Source organism: Heloderma suspectum, chromosome 12, assembly GCF_057233095.1.
Source record: "Heloderma suspectum isolate Gila_16-S chromosome 12, 16-S_ref, whole genome shotgun sequence".
In the NCBI taxonomy this organism is placed as follows: Eukaryota; Metazoa; Chordata; class Lepidosauria; order Squamata; family Helodermatidae; genus Heloderma; species Heloderma suspectum.
The window spans coordinates 21,326,684-21,346,484 of NC_139469.1; the positions used below are offsets into that span (position 1 = coordinate 21,326,684).

Below are 19,801 nucleotides of genomic sequence, written 5' to 3' on the forward strand. Positions count from 1 at the left end.
CTAAACTAGACTGGTTGGGGGTTTTTTGTTCAAAGCTGCTGTGGGGCTCCTGAATCAGATAGGGCAAATGACGCCATGGGAGGAAATGTAACCCTTTTTCCTTGCACTGTTTTCTCAGCCTAAATTGCCACCCACCACCCAGCTGCACTTTGCCCGTAAAGGGAAATGTACAATCACATACACATTCTATCTTTCCCATATGCCAGTCACGTGGCTAAGGAACCTATGAACATGGAGATATGGCTGCTGAATGAATGTATCAAATCCCCCTACACACACACACACACACACACACACACAAAACAGGTCTGTACAGATGTTGCCCTACTTTCATGTTCTCATATTGGGAAGAAGATCAAGGAACATGCTGGGGGTTGTTGCAACATCCCCCCTCATCATCCTCCCTTTGAACAGACCGGCATGCTGCCATTTCCCAGATCCAGATGACACTGGCTAGATGTGTGTTAAAGGGCCTCTGGCGGGCCATAACATCATTGTGTAGCAAAATCTGTAGGCAATACCTGTAGTCAGGCTTGCTAGACACAATGGTAAATCACAGACACATCAAGAAGACGTGCTTGAATGTGGGCTCACCTAAACCAGTGCAAACTGTAATCTTTGGAAGGCTCTTCATCCAAGATGGAACAGACCTCAAGAGTATAGCCTGTCATAGCTCAACTCTATTTTGGGCATCTTCTGGTTTTTGTCTGGCTGTTTTCCAAGGAGAAATATCAGAGACATGGCTAATGGTCCCTGGCATTGTCTGGTTTGCTGCCTCTGTAAACATGTTCCAGTTTCTCATTCCCACACAGAGCCATGCCTCTGGCCTCACCCCCCATATTTCATAGGGAAAATGTATTTATGTAAATCATACCGTGCGGACAGACAGGTGTTTATATTTAGCACTCGTGGAAGTCACGTAGTCACTGGCAGTATTGGGCCGCTCCCAACAACTAGGCATGCTTGACCCTAAGAGCTACAATAAGGAAAGGGCTCCGTTGCTCCGAGCCTGACTTTGGGAAATGAGCTTCCCATCACCCGCCTCTTTCCTGTGTCTTCAAGATCCCTGAGAATCTTCCAAGTCCCGTGCTCCCGCACCCCTCCTTCAGTTTCCAATCTGCCTTTGAAATTGCCACAAGTACCCCTAAGGGTTTTTAGACCATACGATGCCTGAATAGGATTCCTTCACAAGTATAGGCAGGGCCATCTGCCTGTCTGCGTACAGCACTTATCATAATAGGGTCTAAGAAGCATTGTCTCTGGGCAGCAACTGCTCATTAATAACCGCTATGAGAGCGGTTGAAGAAAGAAACCCTTATCTCATTCAACTTCTCCAGTACCGAGCGCTTCATTAAAGAAAGAAAAACTCTAGTGAGATTTAGCTAAACCTTCAAACCAGGAGCAGAGAACTTGTACAGCACTGGGGACCTCTAATGGGCTGCAGTGTTTTAATAATGTTCCAGTCCAGAGAAACGTAAGAACAGCTCAAGACTGCACTTCCACAGATCCTGCTTGCACACATGTACACAGTGGCCCGTCCTTGCATATGGGTTGCCCCATAGTAGGGAATGAGGTTACACATGTGTTAATGGGTTGCAGAATAGCATCTGAGCAACCTGGTCTGTCAGTGCAGATTAAACTGGCTAAGTGTGTGTTAAACACTTTAAAAGTGTTGAAACGTGTTAAAGGAGCCCTTCTCTCCCACAGGCAGTTGCACAACCTGGTACAGCAAATCTGTGTGCAGAAACCCATTTCTGTATCTGGATTGTGTTCTCTGGGCTGGGACATGCAAGTCCAACCCAATGAGGCCTAGCACATATAATGGTGGACTTGAACCAGGATAATCCTGCAAAACCAGTAAGCCATTGGTCCAGGCATACACCTACACAGATGAATCCACTCCACAGGGCAGAAAATGGGCTAACCTCAATGTGTGTCACCATTACCTCCTTGGAGGAAGGGCAGGATATGAATGTGATGATAATAACTCCTGTTGTTATGGCATTCAGGTATAATACACTAGGTTGTGGGGCCACATGGCATGTGACGCTAAATGCCTCATTGCAGTAGTGTGATGTATTTATTTTTATGGGACATACTAGGCATGGGGCCCCTGATCAAAAGTGGAACCATGGCATGCAGGGAGATTTGTTAAAACCCTTTCATTCCCCCGCCATGATCCCGATGGAAGTAACTTTGGGGTACTTCACCTTCTTTGCAGTTGCTTAACGCTTGTTGAACCTTTAAAACATATTGCCATTCAGTGTTCGTTGTTGCTTGTGTATATTGTTTGGGTGCTTTTATGTAAATGTTTTTTTAACTTTTTATATTGTATTTAGTGTTTTAACTTCTGTAAACCGCCCAGAGAGCTTCGGCTATGGGGCGGTATAGAAATGCAATAAATCATCATCATCATCCTATGTCCATCCTTTCATCTCTGCAGTTATGGAGGCTTGGAACTGCTTGTTTTCTTATTTGTGGTTCACAGAAACTCGTCACTTTGTTTATACTGGAAGTCAGACAAATGAGAGAAGTAGAATTCCTATCCCATACGGCATATTTCAGTGGTACGCCACCAAAGGCACTAAAATTGCAGAAAAACAAATAATGGGGGTTGGCATTTCAGAACCAACATTTGGACCCACATTTCACAGCTTTGAAAAATCTATTGGAGTGAATGTTCCTTTGAAATCATTGGTCTTAAAACTATCAGATCCTTTTAAGCTGTGAGATTTCTCATTACAGCATACATGCAGGCACTCTCAAACAATCAAGGTTTGCTTGTTTCTCAAACTCTAGCCGTATGATATGACATAGACAGGAACATATTTTACATTTCTTCCCAGAGCTGCTAAGTTTTTAGTTTCTTGATGTGAGTAAATCTTAACCATAACTCAGTTCCAGGTATTTTTTAAAGGAGTGAGTCTGGGGCCCTTTGATTTATGTTGAAAATTTTTCTGAAGAAGGAAGCTAAGTGTGTATATCTTTCAGGTCTGTCTCCATGCTTTTATAAAATCCGTAGTTCGTTTCACAGGAGATTTGATGCAGAAGTGAAAGCTGAACCATGAGGGCTTACCAGGTCATTCTCCTGCTTTTTTTGCAACAGAGAAACTCTTGTGTCACTTCCAGACAAAAGGCTCTTAGAGCTACCAAAAGGCATTGTGCAGCTGTTCTGTCTTTTACTCCTTAATGAATTTTCTGAGGTAAGAAAAAAGATGGAAGCAGTGGTAGAAAAACCCAGGAGGGTCACAAGTGGAAGATGATGTCATCTGGACTCTGCAGCCACCCCTAAAATTCTGTGGATGAGGCAGTGCAATGGTGTGATAATAGTTTAGTCTAGAAGCACCCGCAGGCATGATTCCCCTGGAATTTGTAAACCTGTGTCTGTGTTGTACCAAATTCAGACTGCAGGTGGGGTTTCACAGGATTCAATGGTCCTCTCCTCCATACCATTTTTTTAAATCCCTATACATAGAAAATTAGCATGCCAGGGATTTTTTTTTTGGAGCATAACCTTCTCCCTGACATGTTAGTTTTCTATGTGTAGGGATACCATTCCTGCAGAAATATTCATTCATATGAGCCCCTCCCCTCCCCTGCAATATTAAGTGGTGCAACTTGAGACACAGGTTAACACAGGTGAGAACTAGGCTCTTCTTTTTTTGTGGTTTTCCCATTTTCTCCTTCTTTAAACATTCTGCCTCTTGCATTTCACAGTCTGCACTTTTTCAGTCCAGCTAACAAAATCAAAATTATCTGTGTAATTATCTGTGAGCGATTGCTGTGGCTTCTGCTGTATATACTCTCTTCAGTCCAAATGAATGTACAGTGCCAGATATTGATCTTGATAGTGTGGGATTCAGACTAAATTATTTACATAATTATCTTAGATTTTAATTTGGAGGCTTTTGTAAAATTCTGAATATTTTTGTAAGGACATGGATGCAGGGAAGGAGATAAAGCAGGGGAATGTGCAACAGTAGGGTACATAAACCAGATTTGAGATCTTTGATAAAGGAGGAACTGGATAGTGATATACATGCTTTGGCTTCTGTTTGTTTGTTTCCTGCCCTTCCTCCAAGGAACTTGAATGATGTACATCATTCTTCCCCCCCTCCCCCTGCCTCCTTTTTTGTCCTCAACCCTGTGAGGTGGGTTAGACAGAGAGATAGTGTGCTTCCAGATGGAGGGCTCCTAGTGTTCAATCTTTTTTCAATCTTTTTCTCCTTTATAGTCTTTCTATAAGATTCTATTCAATCTTTTTCTCCTTTATAGTCTTTCTGTGATAAAAAAAAAAAGACAAGAAGCGGTGGGAAAACATGGGAAGGTTATGAATGGAAGGCAACCATGTCTGGACTCTTCCGTAGGATTCCATGAATGAGGGAAGGCAATGGCATGATGAACGCCTCCTCCGGAAGCACCCACAGTGACTGCCCAAGGTTGTGTAGTGACCTTCATAGATGAGTTGGGATTCAAATTCTGCTTTCCCCAGAAACAGTGCAGTGGAAGATTTTGACCTGCAGGCATTCATCATGACAGTCCTCATAGCCATGCCCCCAAGGAGAGTCCAAAAATGTAGGCAGCTGTGTTAATCCATATCAGCAAACCAGTTCAGGCACGTTTTATCTCAGTCAGGAGCAGTTCTTTTGTAAAGGTAATGGGTATCAATTGCCCATTCAAGACCAGGCTACCATAAAATACTTTGCATTACAACAGGGATAGCTGGCAACAATATAGAGTTGCTGGGACAGCCCATTTCTCCAAAGCTACTGTGAAGATCACAGCTAATTTCAGAGGGAACACTAGGGGGCGGCGGCAGATGACGTTATTATCCCTGCCAATCAAAATGTCCCGGCACTTTGACCCTCTGAGCTCTGGCTCCACGACATCACTGTTCCCCAGTCCAAATCTAACACATTAACCACTGTAGCACACTGGCTGTCTGCTGAGCCTTCAGTAGAGCGTACACGTACATTTTCCAAATGATTATTTGCCCCTTTGAGAAATAAAAATGTGCTTTTTCAAAACAAATGGAAACTGAGATTCTCATTAAGCCCAAACCTGTGCCATATTCCATGCTAAATGTGGATAAGCATTTCATTTTTGCAGCATGATTAACTCCCCACCCTCCCCCAGAGTTTTGGTTTGTTACTTTCCTTAGTCATCACTCATAGCCTTTCCATAATCTACTGCAGTCTAATGCCTAGTCTACACATGCAGCAAAACGAGATAGTAGAATGCTGAAGCAGAACGACATGTGCTGCTTCCAACTAAAATGGAGCATACCATGTGTGAATGCTCCTCGACATTAAAGACCAGACAAAAAGCTCTCTTCATATAGAAAACCTCAAGGGTGCTTTTATCATGCAACCACCTTGCCTCATTCACTGAATGTTACGGTGGGACTAGACAATGCCATCTTCAACTTGTAACCCTCCCATCTTTTCCCACCACTTCTGCTGTCTTTTTTCTGTACACAAAACACCAGTTGAGGAAAAGACAGTCCTCTAGGCTGGGAATTGTGGAAATTCAGTCCAATAGATCTAAAGGGCACCAGCTTGCCAAAGCACTAGGAGTCCTCTGTCTCAAAACACATGGGAAGAGAAGGTTCAGCCTTTGCCTGATGTTCTGGTTTTCCATTACCAGGGAAGTTTTTAATGAAGGAGGTTTTTCCGTTACCAGGGAGGTTTTAATGAAGGAGGTTTTTCTGTTACCAGGGAGGTTTTAATGAAGGAGGTTTTTCCGTTACCAGGGAGGTTTTAATGAAGAAGAGCATCCAAAAATGTGATCCCCTCTCTGCTCTCTGAAGTATTTTAGATCTGCTAAGCATTCTGCCAGCTTACTCTGCTGCATATATAGACCAGGCTTTTCTCTGTTGCTGTGTATATTCCACACAGTTATGGTCACACCACATGTGTGTAGATTTGGTGTCTGGCAAGGAATTCTTCATCAGCTGTCTTTTTAAAAGAATATGACTGTGGAGGTGAACTTAGAAACATGTGGGCAAAACCTCACAAGACCTTACAAGCCAAGGAGGCTGAAAAAGGCTTCTGATGATCAGAGGGGAAGAGGGGTGGGGGAGAGTGTCCTCACCTTGAGCTAAAAGAGGAACGCTTTTAAGAAAAATAAGCAACTGTATGCAGATCAGTTCAATTGGCCTTATCACAGAGATTCTCAGACTAATAAAGGAACTGGCAGAAGAACTCTCAGAACTGCTGTCTATTCTCTTTGAGAAATCATGGAGGACGGGGGAAGTGCCAGATGACTGGCGGAGGGCTAATGTTGTCCCTATCTTCAAAAAGGGTAAAAAGGAGGAACCTGGGAACTACAGACCAGTCAGTCTGACATCAATCCCTGGGAAAATTCTGGAGCAGTTGATAAAGCAATCCATCTGGAAGCACCTTGAAAACAATGCCGTGATTACTTGAAGCCAACATGGATTTGTCAAAAACAAGTCCTGCCAGACAAATCTGATCTCATTTTTTGAACAAGTAACCTCCCTTGTAGACTGTGGGAATGCTGTAGACATCATATACCTTGACTTCAGCAAAGCTTTCGGCAAAGTGCCCCATGGTATCCTGATGAGCAAACTAGCTCAAAGTGGGCTAGATGAAACAACGATCAGGTGGATCCACAGTTGGCTACAGAATTGGACTCAAAGAGTGCTTATCAATGGGACCTTCTCAAACTGGGGAGAGGTAACGAGTGGGGTACCGCAGGGCTCAGTCCTGGGCCCAGTGCTCTTCAACATTTTTATTAATGACTTGGAGGAGGAGGCGCAGGGAATGTTGATCAGATTTGCAGATGACACCAAATTGGGCGGGATAGCTAATACTTTGGAAGACAGAAACAAAATTCAAAGTGATCTGGATAGACTGGAGCACTGGGCAGAAAACAACAGAATGACATTTAATAGGGATCAATGCCAAGTTCTGCACCTAGGAAAAAGAAACCAAATGCACAGGTACAAGATGGGGGATACGTGGCTCAGCAATACTACAAGCAAGAAGGATCTTGGAATTGTTGTCGATCACAAGCTGAATATGAGCCAACAACGTGATGTGGCTGCAAAAAAGGCCAATGCTATTTTGGGCTGCATTAATAGAAGCATAGCTTCCAAATCATGTGAAGTACTTGTTCCCCTCTACTCAGCCCTGGTTAGGCCTCATCTTGAATTCTGTGTCCAGTTCTTGGCGCCACGCTTTAAGAAGGATGCAGACAAACTGGAGAGGGTTCAGAGGAGGGCAACAAAGATGATCAGGAGACTGGAAACAAAGCCCTATGAAGAGAGACTGAAAGAACTGGGCATGTTTAGCCTTGAGAAGAGAAGACTGAGGGGAGATAGGATAGCACTCTTCAAGTACTTGAAAGGTTGCCACAGAGAGGAAGGCTGGGATCTCTTCTCGATCATCCCAGAGTGCAGGACACAGAATAATGGGCTCAAGTTACAGGAAACCAGATTCCGGCTGAACATCAGGAAAAACTTCCTGACTGTTAGAGCAATACGACAACGGAACCAATTCCCGGGGGGGGGGGCTCTCCCACACTGGCGGCCTTCAAGCCAAGGCTGGACAGCCATCTGGGATGCTCTGACTTGGATTCCTGCATTGAATAGGGGGTTGGACTTGATGGCCTTGTAGGCCCCTTCCAACCCTACTATTCTATGATTCTATGGATCATGGACCCATGATGGTCTTTGAGTTCCATTTCAGTGATCTGCTTGAAAGGGTGCAGAACAGTTGAGAATATCTGTACTTGACCCTGCATCTGCGTTATGTATGTGCTTTGGGTTGCAGAGCAGCAACAAAAAGTTATTACGTGGTCCACCTGCAGCCACTGTCAGGTCCACAAAGAAAAAAAATGTTTGAGAATTACTTACATACTAATTTGGCCCATTACTAATTACTTACATACTAATGGGCCCATGGCCCATTCTTACTAGTAGTGGTGCCGTTCTATTAGAAACGTCTTAGTCACTCTCTGCCACAGTGGCACTCAAGGCAATGTTCAACACAGATTAATTTGGGGTGCATTTTATTTGGGTCTGCAGAATTCATCTACCTTGTTGCAGAGATTTTATTTTCACTGGCACAAAATAAACACAGATCAGACTAAAAGTTGTCCCGTTTCTTTACATTATGTAAATTATGGTATATTAGGTCACACGTGCTTCTGTATCAGTGTGCAAGTCTGTTGAACACTGACTGTGTGCCAAAGCTTATCAGCCCCATGCTATCTGCACTGCCTCATATGGGTTTGTTGTGCAGCATCTGCTTTGTGATGCATGAGTTTTGCAAGGGTCCTGGGGTGATGTCAGTGCCAGATCCTCTTGCACCGCACTGTCCTGGTTTCCAGAGGGGAAAAAACGTCCCTCATGATCCTTCCTCCCACTTCCTGCCATATCAGAGCAGCAGGCCTGGCTTAGTTGTTACAGAGCGGCTGTTCAAGACTAATAGCTGATGCAGTAAATGACATTTTATCAAATTAAGGAGGCAGTCAAAAAGAGAAAAGGCTGAAGCATTTGGGGCTATTTACCCTAGAAAGAAGATCACCCAGATGGGATGACCTCTCCTCCGTGGAGTTGGAGGTTTACACAATTATGTATGCTGTGGAGAGTTTGGAGAGAGAAAGAGACATTTTTCTTCCTCTCCCATAATGCTAAAGCTCGGGGTTAGCCAATAAAATTGCTTGGCTGTAAATTCAGGACAGACAAAAGAAGCTTCCTCTGCACACTCCTTAATGTATGGAATTCTCTGTTGGAAGATGTGGTTATGGATATGAGCTTAGATGGCTTTTAAAGGAGATCAGACAAATTCATGGGGGAGAGGTCTATTGATAGCTGTTATCCCTGCTAGCTAAAAGTAACCTCAGGTTCTAAGGGCAATATGCCACTGAATATGAAGATGGTGGGCAGTGACAGTTGGAGAGGGCTATTGCCTTCATGACCTGGTTGTGGGCTTCTCAAAAGCCTCTAATTGGCCACTGTGGGAAATGGGATGCTCTGTTAGATAGGCACTTGGTCTGGTCCAGCATGCCACCCTTTATATTCTTAAAATCTTGCATGTTAAACCTTTTTAAGACCAAGGACTAAATTTCAGAGAAGCACTCGGGGGCCACATTCCCACAGGGCTGATGTCAAAAGGGGCAGGACCAAAATACCAGCATGTTGTAGCTTCAAGCTCTGTCTGTCAGTAACTCAGCCTTAAGGAGAGGCATTTCAATCTTGTAGAATGAGAAAAAAAATGCACAAAAGTTGAGGAACCACCAAACAATCGAGGGGTGGGGAAAAGAGGTGGGGCCAGTAGAAGGGAGCATGGCTGTCTGGAGGATCCCAGTGGGCCAGATTAGTACCCCCAGGTGGGCCACATTTGGCCCACAGGCCTGAGGTTGAACACCCGTTCTTAAAAGCATTCTCTCCCCTGTTCAATGTAAGTGCATGAGCCAACAACTCTTCCTCCTAAGCATTTTCATGACTCAGTTTCTCTGCTCAGTTATTGTGAGAGGAACAATTTTCTCTGGTTATTTCTCAGGATTGTGGTTGGTTGGTCTGTCTATTTGTAGATATATTACATGGCAAAGGTGCAGATGCTCCTCAGAAAATAGTAGCAATTCTTGACTTAAACTTCAGGAGTTAGAGCATAGCTTTAAGCAGCTGCAGCTCATCTGCAATTTTTTCTGAAGGAAGACCTAGATCAGGGTAGAACAGCTTTGTTCAGCCCTGAAGACCACATCTAAAAAAAAGTTACAGTGATATATTCAGATTTCCATCTGTCACCATGATGAGAGTTAAACGTTTTCTTTTCTTTAAAAATGGAAACTTCAAACAAGACACCATGAGTAGCACAAGATAGCCCAGGGGCAATGTTGTCCACCCCTGACATAGACTGTGGACCACTAAGCTGATGGCATTTAGCTGATTGCTTTATGACTGGCCCCTGATGAAGGGTTTATGGGAGTGTTCCTTCATAAGCCTCTCACACAACCCCTTCACTTTGTGCTAAGGTATCATCTGGGCCAAGACAAATAAACTGTAGTCAGCTACAGGAAAAGTTGTTGTGAAAATCAGCCAGGAGTTGTGACAGTATCTACTTTGCCACAAACTGGTTGAGATGTTGGGGCAGCAACTCTTCAGAGGAGGGGAGAGCGGTAACCCTATAGAACAAGGGTGAAAAACATATGCCCCCCCTCCAGAAGTTGTTGGACTGCTACTCCCATCAGCTACAGCTAGCATTGCCAATGGTGAGGGATTTTGGAAGCTGCAGTCCAACAATATCTAGAGGCCAAAAATTTCCCATAACTGCTGTAGAGCAATTCTCTGCAGCTGGTAGACTTCCATCCCATTTGCATTTCCTCTCTGCCACCTTCCCACCCCCCACGCAAGCTGTGTCAACAAAGAAACAGTAAGCATGTCTTATCCCTCTTCCCCATCCATTTCTCCTTAACCATTAAGACCGACATGAACAAAACAGAAGTCAGATGGCAGGGCTGTATGTTTTCAGCGATTCCATGAGTATATCTCTCAAGCAATTAGTTTTGCATATTGTTCAGCATCTTAAGAAACTTAGCTTTCATTTATGGCTAGATATTTGTGGGAAATGCCTGGTCAAACCTCAAAAATGCCTGGTCAGACTTCCTGGGACAGATTTTCAGTGAGCAAGGGGAGAGAAGGCTCATTGCCCCTTTCCATGGCTGGAAAGGAGAGTCACGGAAAGTTGTGTACAAGAAGCACAAATAATTATGCACAAGAAGCAAATGCGTGCAGATTTGTTTAAATTATTCAGATCATGGCATTAAGCTGTTCCTGGGGCAGAATTTAGGCTCTTCTGGTGCAGAGTTTTGAAAGAGAGGGTGCTTCCAGAAGAACGGCGCTCGCACTACCTATCAAAAGGCGTTGTGCAACTATTCCGTCTTTCTCTCCTCAACAGATTTTTCCTGATAAGAAAAAAGACAGAAGAAGAGGTGGGAAAACACAGGGGGATTACAAATTGAAGATGACGTCTTGGCCCCCCTGTAAAATTCTATGAACGAGGCAAAGCTATTGCACAATAAAACCCTCATCTGGAAGCACCCAGAGAGACAGACAGTGCACCTGTGTGTGCGTGTGCTAAGTATGCACAGTTTCATGGATATACCTTCAGCTACACTGAATTTGCCCTGCTCTGAGTGTCTAGGCACAGTGAAGGATGCAGTGTTCAGCCACATCACTTTCTCACCAACACTTTGAGTGATACAAGTGGCTCAGTGACAGTTTTATCTGGCTTGTTCTCTTCCTGCTTTTGCACGCATTTTACATTAATTCTGGAATGAATTCTGACTTATATTGGCACTGTATGAGACAGGAATTGGATCAGAGCTCAACTGACAAGAGTGAAATCTGGTCAAATTGGTAGTGTTATGTTGGATAAGGAAGCCAAGTTGGAGAGTTTCTTCTTCCATGCCATTGTGGGTGACTGCCTGGAAGGATGCTCTTTCTAGATTTGGAAAAGGCTCTCCAGGGAGCACTGTCAGTGGTAGATCACCTGCTTTGCATGCAGAAGCTCCCAGGTCCAGTCCCTGGTGTTGCCAGTTAAAAGGATCTCAGGTAGCAGGTGATGGCCTGAAACCCTGGAAAGCTGATCCCAGTCAAGAGAGACAATACTGTCTAGGCCGACCTGATAGCCTGACCACGTATAAGGCAGCTTCCTGTGTTCCTGTTTGCATTGGCCTGTTTTGTGGCCGCATCATCTTGCTTCCTCCCTGAATACATACTTATCCCTCTCCACACCTTGCGAAGTATTGCCACCTAGTGTACTGGAAACAGCACAACGAAGGGTCAAACTACACATGACACTCAGCCGCGTGTAGTTTTTCTCCACTTTTTTTTTATAAGGTGCAAGGGAGGCTGTAGTCTGCAGCAGAAGATCTGCAAATGGGATGGGGTGGAGGAACTCCTTAAACATTTCCCCTCTGTCAGTTTTTCCACTAAAATTGCCCCATTCGGGTGCACTTTCCCCCACAGGGGAGAATACGTACCGCACAGATGGACAGGAAGCCTTTGGTCATGTTCAAGAGGCTGCTGGTGCCTCACCTCCAGCTCAGGGCTGGCACGCTTGGGGGTTCTCCTTGATCTTATCTATGCTATTCGTTGGTTTTTAACTCAGCCTAGAAGAAACAGTTCGCAGCAAAGACATAGAAGATAGCTTGGTCAAACGAGAGTTGTACCTGCTCACCAGGGCTCCGAATCTGTCCAGGCTTGAGCTTGGCTTTCATGCTGCCTTTCAAAGCTCCCAATTTGCACCTCTCCCCTCCCACTGCAGCCCAGGTATGCAATTTTTCCCACCCAAACCTGCTTTTAATTCTTTCCCTAATCTCTTTCTTGCTTAGTTGGGTTTCAACCCCAAGAGACACCAAGAATCCACAGCACCTCTGGTGCTCAGCCCTTTTCAGGTTGAGCCATGGTATGGCTGGTATGTCAGAACCGGGGTTCACCATGTGTCGAGTGCCAACATGTCAGTGGTGCTCTCTATGTAACACTAGATAGACAGTGACAATGAGAAGCAAGACTTACGTTTGACAGTGCTACGAGATTCCTGGAACCCAGCTGGCTCTGAACCCCAGCCCAAGGATTCACATTCACGCTCCGCCCCTTGCCCGTGCCTGGCACCTGTGCCCGCACCTCCTCTTCCCTTCTCTGCCAGCCAGCACATCTTCCATAGCCCCACACTGCGTTTACGCCCATCCTCCAAGGTCTGGTACACCCAGTTGGGGGTAAAGGCAGCGGCGTTGTTGAGGATAAGTGAGACCAGAGCTACCAACACAGCTGTAGCTACCAGTTTCTGGACAGTCATATCTGACTGTCATCCACTGCTGGCAGCCACTCTTTGTCGAAGATCCAAGAGTCCCAGTCAGCTGCAGTACATTGAATTAGGACTGCAGATGGAAGGCGGGTGCAGGACGATGTTATGAATGGCTAGAGAACATCACCATTCATTCTCAAAGTCAACTCCTAGGGTGTTTCTGATCACACAAAGAACTACCAGACACAGAGGAGAAATCCATATAAAAAGTGCAAAAATGAGGCTTCCAGAATGCGGTCTTCCCAAGTGGAGCCTTATCCGCCTTCCTGCACTTTGAGCAGAGCCAAGCTGGTGAAGAGCTGGAAGACAAGGAGGCGCATTCTTTCTCAGACCAAAGTTGCAAAATGTTGATGTAGGAAATGTTGCATTCTTGGATAGTTGAGGCTAAAATGCCTGCAAATGCAGCCGGGCACCTCAACCTTCCGGAGCACAGCCGTGAGAGGAGACTGAGACCCACATAAGGGTTAGGCAGTGAGAGCTCTGCGATGGTTTTGCAGCCGCCCAAATTCAGAACATCCCACAGACTCCGTAGAATTTTATTCTCGGTGCCAAAGCAAATTCTGAGGAAAAATGCACACTTATCCCCAAGGAGCCTGGGAAGGCTGGTGTATTCCAAGGAAATCTGCTCCGCTGCTCCTGTTCTTCTACAGATGCCAGAGCCGTGAGCGGCAGAAGCAGGAAAGCAGAATCTCTGCGGCAAGGAAGTTTTTCCCTCCTATCTCTCAATGGAGAGGAAATGGTTGTTTTTGTGGCTGTTTTTGGTGAGCCTCAGGGCGTAGCCGACTGCAACAAACAGAGCCACTGCCACAGCAGTCAGATGTGAACAGGATGTGTTTCCTGAAAGGAAAAGACTAAGGGAGACTTCTAAAGTCCCAGACTCTCTCTCTCTCCCCCCCACCACCCCCACCCCACCCCCAGTCCTCCCACCTCATTCCAGTATCCTCCTCCCTCCCTCCTCTGCTTCCCAGAAAAATGTAATCAGTTCAGTGATGTTGTATTAGCAGGATTAGTTACACAGGTATTGCACAAAAGAGCCTCTTGAGGTATCTTTGGTGAGGACAAATGTCAGATTTAACTGCTGAGGCTGGAGCCCAACGTCATACCCAACTGGGAAAAGCAGGGCTTTTCAGGGACCAGAGATATGCAAGCCTCTTCCCAAGAAAAGAAGAATCAAAGTCTTAAATTCAGTGCAGTGCAAACAAAAAGGCTTTTAAAATGTTTGCTTATTGATGGCAAAAAAATCAGAATTGCTTGTGCAAGTTTTGTTAGTCAGAGGTTGCTCTTGTAGTGTCAGTCTTCCAAAACAAACTTAGTGACACTCCATGTTCATGGTCACACTCCAAGAGACAATAATTCTATTTGTGGGGCAAAAATTGATCATGTCAGTGAGCCCTAAAATAGTCAAGCAACTCCCTCCCCATTCTATGCAGTCTCTTAATACTGCCACTCTTATCTTCACTTGCAAATAAATGCCTGTTTACTTTTTTCTATTTTATTTATTTATATACAATATTTATGTACTGCTCCATATCTAGAACAGATTTCGAAGCGGTGAACACAAGAGATAAAACAGTAAAAGGATAAAAAGATTAAAACAGCAGATTAAAATTATGCTACTTTTAAAAACAGAATACCAATAGAAACCATGACTGGTCAATTAAGGAATGCCTCCTGGAACAATGCTGTTTTCAGGAGGCACCAGAAACAGCACAGTGTTGGTGCCTGCCTGACCTCCAGGGGCAGGGAGTTCCAAAGAAAGGGGGCCACCACACTGAAGGCTCTTCTTCTGGTGGACTCCAGCCGGGCCATGGGTCCATGTGGAACCACCAGGAACATGCCCTCCGAGGACCTCAGTGACCGGGCAGGTTGGTAAGGGGGAAGGCGCTCTCTCAAGTATCCTGGTCCCAAGTTGTTTAGGGCTTTGTGCACTAGTACTAAAACTTTAAACCTGGCCCAGTAGAGAATAGGCAGCCAGTGCAGTTCCCTCAGCAAAGGAATTACATGGTGGAAAGGGGCAGCTCCCGACAACAGCCAAGCTGCTGGGTTCTGCATGAGCTCCAGCTTCTGGAGCAGCCTTAAGGGGAGAGTGCATTGCAGTGATCCAGTCTTGAGGTTACTGGCGCCTGTACCACTGTGGCCAAGCTATCCTTGTCCAGGAGAGGCCGTAGTTGACAAACCAGCCAAAGCTGGTAAAAGGCACTCTGAGCTGTCATGGCCACTTGGGCTTCCAGCGACAGTGATGGATCTAGGAGTACCCCCAAACTATAGACCTGATCTTTCAGAGGGAGTGCAACCCCATCTAGAATGAGCCGATCTCCCTGACTCAGGAACCACTTACCCACAGGGCTTCCATCTTGTCAGGATTCAGTTTCAGTTTATTGGCCCTCATCCAGCCCATTTCTGAGTTCAGGCACTGGTTCAGGACTTGCACAACCTCTCCTGATTCAAATGTCACAGGGAGATATTGCTGTGTGTAATCAGCATACTGATGGCACTTGGCTCCAAATCCCCTAATGACCAATCCAGGAGGATACCATGGTCAATGGTATCAAAAGCCGATGAGAGATCAAGCAGGATTAACAGGGTTGCACTCCCCCTGTCCCTCTCTCAGTAAAGGTCATCAGGGTGACCAAGGTTGATTCAGTCCCATAACCAGGATGAAGCCCAGATTGAAATGGGTCTAGATAATCAGTATCCTCCAAGAGTGCCTGCCATTGTTCCGCTGCCCCACTTTTCAGCATCGATTTTTTTAAGGCAGCTGACGACCAAAATTTTAAACCATCCAATCAAAGCCCAACAATAAAACTACAATAAAACAGCAGTAAAATGGTGGTTGTTGTGTCGTGTCCAGACCAAACTCCGCTCTGCCAAAATGTAGCCACCACCACACCACCGAGCTGTGGTTCGATCAGATGGTAGAAGGATTAGCCAGCACAATGCACCATTACCAGGGTATGCCCGATTGTACAACAGTCTTCGAGGAGGCTCCTTCCGTGTAGCCCAGTAAAATGGTTATAACAACAGACAGCAGCAATAAAAAGGATGGAAGCAGAAACATCCAAAAAGCAAAACAGGAACAGAAGCATCTAGAAACAGCCAGTAAAAACTGAGCAATTAGAGTAATAAATAAATCGAGATGCAACTAGTTTCCCTCATTCTTTGTCACATCTGGTCTATACGCAGTACTTAATGCACTGGTAACACAAAATAAAAGTTAAAATAAGCATATAGCAGGTGACTGCCTCTGAAAATCAACCTGAGTTGTGTATTTATGGCTTCCAACTATTCAATGTCTTTATTTCAGTCTTACATTTTTTTTTTGTTGGTTGTCAGTCACAGTAAATCCAAACACATGTGGCAATCATTTTTTAAGCTGTAGATGTTCTCAGTTTCCCTTAGGAAATGACACCTGCTTATCCCCATCCATTTCCTTTATAAAAGCCACACAGAAGAAGCACGTAGGCAGTGGAGTAGCCTTGAAAAGGGGTGAAGTCTACACCACAGAATTGAACTGGCTTGACTGTCATTCTTCTTGCCAGGAAATCCTGGGCAATCAGATGTTTTCCAATAGAGAATTCTCAGCACCCTCACCAAACTACAGTTCCCAGGATTCTTTGCAGGGGGTCATGACAGCTAAACTGGCGTAAAATAAGTTTGTAATGTAAATCTGCCCTAGTCTGCAGCTGTCTGCTTTGCTGTGATCCCATGGCACTCAACCATACAAGGCTGAACAGCAAATAAACATATTATAAGACCTGGCCTTTCAGTATGTACAATCACCCTTAATTCTCTATTATCGTGTGTGTTATTTAGCAACTTCCCTCCATTAAGCTGTTAGAGACCAGAGTCCCATAGGACTAAACCGATGATATTTGCACCAGTGGCTCTACAGCAGCTGCCACATTTAATTTCCGACTGTCATTCATGTGCTCCAAGCAAACCAAACAGACCCAGAGAGTAAGGTCCTGTTGGGGACTTGAGCACCATCCTGCTTCTACTTCTGCCTGCTATGAGTCAGATGGGAATAGTTCTTTGCCCACTTCCTGGCCCCCAGCATGGTTTTTCTTTTTTTACTCAGGAAACCTTGAGGTCCATTTCAGTTGCACCATTCTTCAGTGTGGCTCCCATCCTGCTGGGGACCTGACAGGATGGGACTTTTCCTTCTCTAGTTCCTGTCTCCTCCTGTGGAGGGAAACAGGTGGGGTGGGGGACCAAGTAGTTTGTACTGTTAGGCTTTAGCGCTCTGCACATTTAGGTGAAATTAGTAATAATCAGGCCTTTCCGGATGCTGTGGCTTACCTGGGGCATGTTTGTGCATGCAGCCATCACCCAGACAAGGTCAGCCCAGTGAGTGTGCCCAGCACAGGGGGAACCCGTGTTCGTTTGTTTATTAAAACATTACTATCCTGCCCTATATCATTAAGATCTCGGGGTGTTTATCAGTGGTTACTCAAACCAATAACCCAACTTGCTGTTAAATGGCAGCTGTTGTTCCACTTATCAGCAGATGGGTGTTTCCTGCGTTGTTGGCCCTGTTAGTTTCCAAGACATATAAATGATGCATAATAATTGTGATTCCATGAACCTATTTAATCAGAGAGACATTTTGTGGACAAGTTCCAAGGTCTCCTACACTTCTAAGTGGCGTTCCATGCTTTTGATCTGAATGGGTGAAATATAGATAAGGGGAAAGGCTAGTGACAAGACATCAGCGGAATCTAAAACGATCAAATTGCCTCCATCATTCGTCTAATAGCTTTAATGTATTGAGTGTTACTCTATGAAGGGGGCCAACATGTCTTCCCATTTTACAGATGTGAAACTGAGGCTGGGAGATCATGAGATGTAGCAGTGGCTAGGTGTGTGCCCCTTTAAATGAGGGAAGAAAGATTGTGATCCATCACCTCTCCCCTACTGCATCTGGTCTTCATTAGGACTGCTAGCTCTAGCTGATGAACTACAGATGTGAGGTAGTGTTTCCAAGATAAACTCAGGAAATTCTTGGAGTCTGGTGTGGGGGCTGGGATGGTTGTTACTTGACTTCTTTGCTGCTGGGACATAGCTTCATATTCAGTGGGGAAAGAAGCAGCCTTTGATAGACCGTGATGACAAAAGCAGCAGTCTTCAGGACAGGCATACCATGAGACTTCATTCAAGGCCAAAAGAGGCTATGGTTGGATCCTGTCTTTGTTGTGCTTAGGGTGGACCCATTGAAATCAATGAAGCTAAAGTTAGTCAAGATTAAGTTGTCTCATTGATTTCAGTGGGTCAGCTGTAAGCATGACAAAGTCTGGATCCAACTCAATATGTTTTGCACCTCCTGTCCAATGTCTTTCCACTGCACTCCTTTAGATTGCAAACTTTTTAATTTTATTTTAATTTTATTTTTTATATTTATTTTTATATTTATTCATTCATTCATTCCATTCCTTCCATTCCATTTCTATACCGCTCAATAGCCAAAGCTCTCAGGGCGGTTCACAAAAATTAAAATCAAATGCATGCAATAAAACAATATAAAATATATAGAACATTAAAACCACAATATAACAACCACAATAAAACCTAGCAGCAGTGCAGGAATTTGAAATACAGATTTAAAACAGCAAAGCTAAAAGTCTAGAAAGCTAAAATGCCTGGGAAAATAAAAAGGTCTTCACCTGGTGCAGAAAGGAATACAATGTAGGTGCCTGGCGAACCTTACGAGGGAGCTCATTCCACAGCCAGGGTGCCACAACAGGAAAAGCCCTCCTCCTAGTACATTTAACTTAAACCTAGTACAAACTTAAGTACATTTACTAGAGAGTAAATCCTATTGAAGTTGGTGGGACTTTCCTCTGAATGAACTTGCATAGGAATGCCTTGTTAGCCTCTTGGACATTTCGTTGTGTATCTTGATGGTAGCCTGGCAGCAGGCTGCGGTTCGAAAGGCTGGTGGGAGAACTGGAGATGCCCAGGATTGAACCTGGGCCTTCTGCATGCAAAGCAGGTATTCTGCCACTGAGCCACGATCCTTCCCAAGGCCATTTAATGCTTTGTGTATCTCCAGTACAAGGTGAATTTAGAGATATATCACGTTGTGGGAAAAGCAGTCATTTGAATCCACGCGGAGCCTTTCAAAAGGCAGTGAAATGGAGTTCTTCCCACCAGCTAAGCAGCTGCAGCTTAAGAGTCAGTTCCCACAACCATATTTTACACAGTGGTTGCATTGACAATAACATCCCGAGTTGACTGGAGGGAATGGGTTCTGTTAAAGCAGGAGTGTGGAACCTAAGGCCAAGGGGCGGGGGGCAAATGTGGCCTTCCTGGGGTCCCAGTCCATCTCTGGGTTTCCTCAGATGGCCATGCCCCCTCCCTCTGGCTCACCCCCTTTCCCTTGACCTCTGATCATTTGGTAGTTCCCCAGCTTTTGCGCAATCTCGCCCCCATTTTAAAAGGTTGAAATGCCTCTCCTAAGGCCTAATTACTGATAATGAGCTTTAAGCTAAAATATGCTGGTATTTTTTGTATTTTGGCTGAAAGAGGTTCAACATCCTTGTGTGAACTGGTCTTTCTATGTGTCATAAACTGGTGTCTCACCATATCCTAGAAAACACCAGAATAATGCTAAGGCAGGAGGAGACCATGCAGTCCCATCACTGACACATTGTGTAGGATCCCTAGGATGGGTTCATCCTAAGCAAAAGACAACTCTCCCCATATCACAGCCATACTCTTTTTGTTTCCTGCAGTGAAGCCGTCTGGGAGAACATGGCCCGCATGTGTGTGAAAACGCAAAGGCTGGATGTCGCCAGAGTTTGCCTGGGGAACATGGGTCATGCTCGAGGAGCCAAGGCGTTACGGGAGGCTGAGCAAGAGCCGGAACAGGAGGCCCGGGTCGCCATGTTGGCAATCCAGCTGGGCATGCTGGTAGGTAGGATGTCTCTTCTCAGACCAGCCCTCTTCCACTTCATATTAAGTCATTT

At 45.0% G+C, this 19,801-nt stretch overlaps 2 protein-coding genes across 2 annotated transcripts in view; one reads left to right on the forward strand and one right to left on the reverse strand.

Annotated features, from left to right (window-relative positions):
- The window catches only part of TMEM204 (transmembrane protein 204), a 53,300-nt gene extending 39,559 nt beyond the window's left edge, over positions 1-13,741 (reverse strand). Inside the window, exon 1 of the mRNA XM_084818725.1 lies at positions 12,548-13,741. Coding sequence (XP_084674851.1) covers positions 12,548-12,827 — 280 coding nt within the window. The 5' untranslated portion in view covers positions 12,828-13,741. The remainder of the gene's footprint in view (positions 1-12,547) is intronic.
- IFT140 (intraflagellar transport 140) overlaps positions 1-19,801 on the forward strand; it is a 148,756-nt gene that overhangs the window by 110,659 nt on the left and 18,296 nt on the right. The window contains exon 19 of the mRNA XM_084818716.1: positions 19,568-19,745. Coding sequence (XP_084674842.1) covers positions 19,568-19,745 — 178 coding nt within the window. The remainder of the gene's footprint in view (positions 1-19,567; positions 19,746-19,801) is intronic.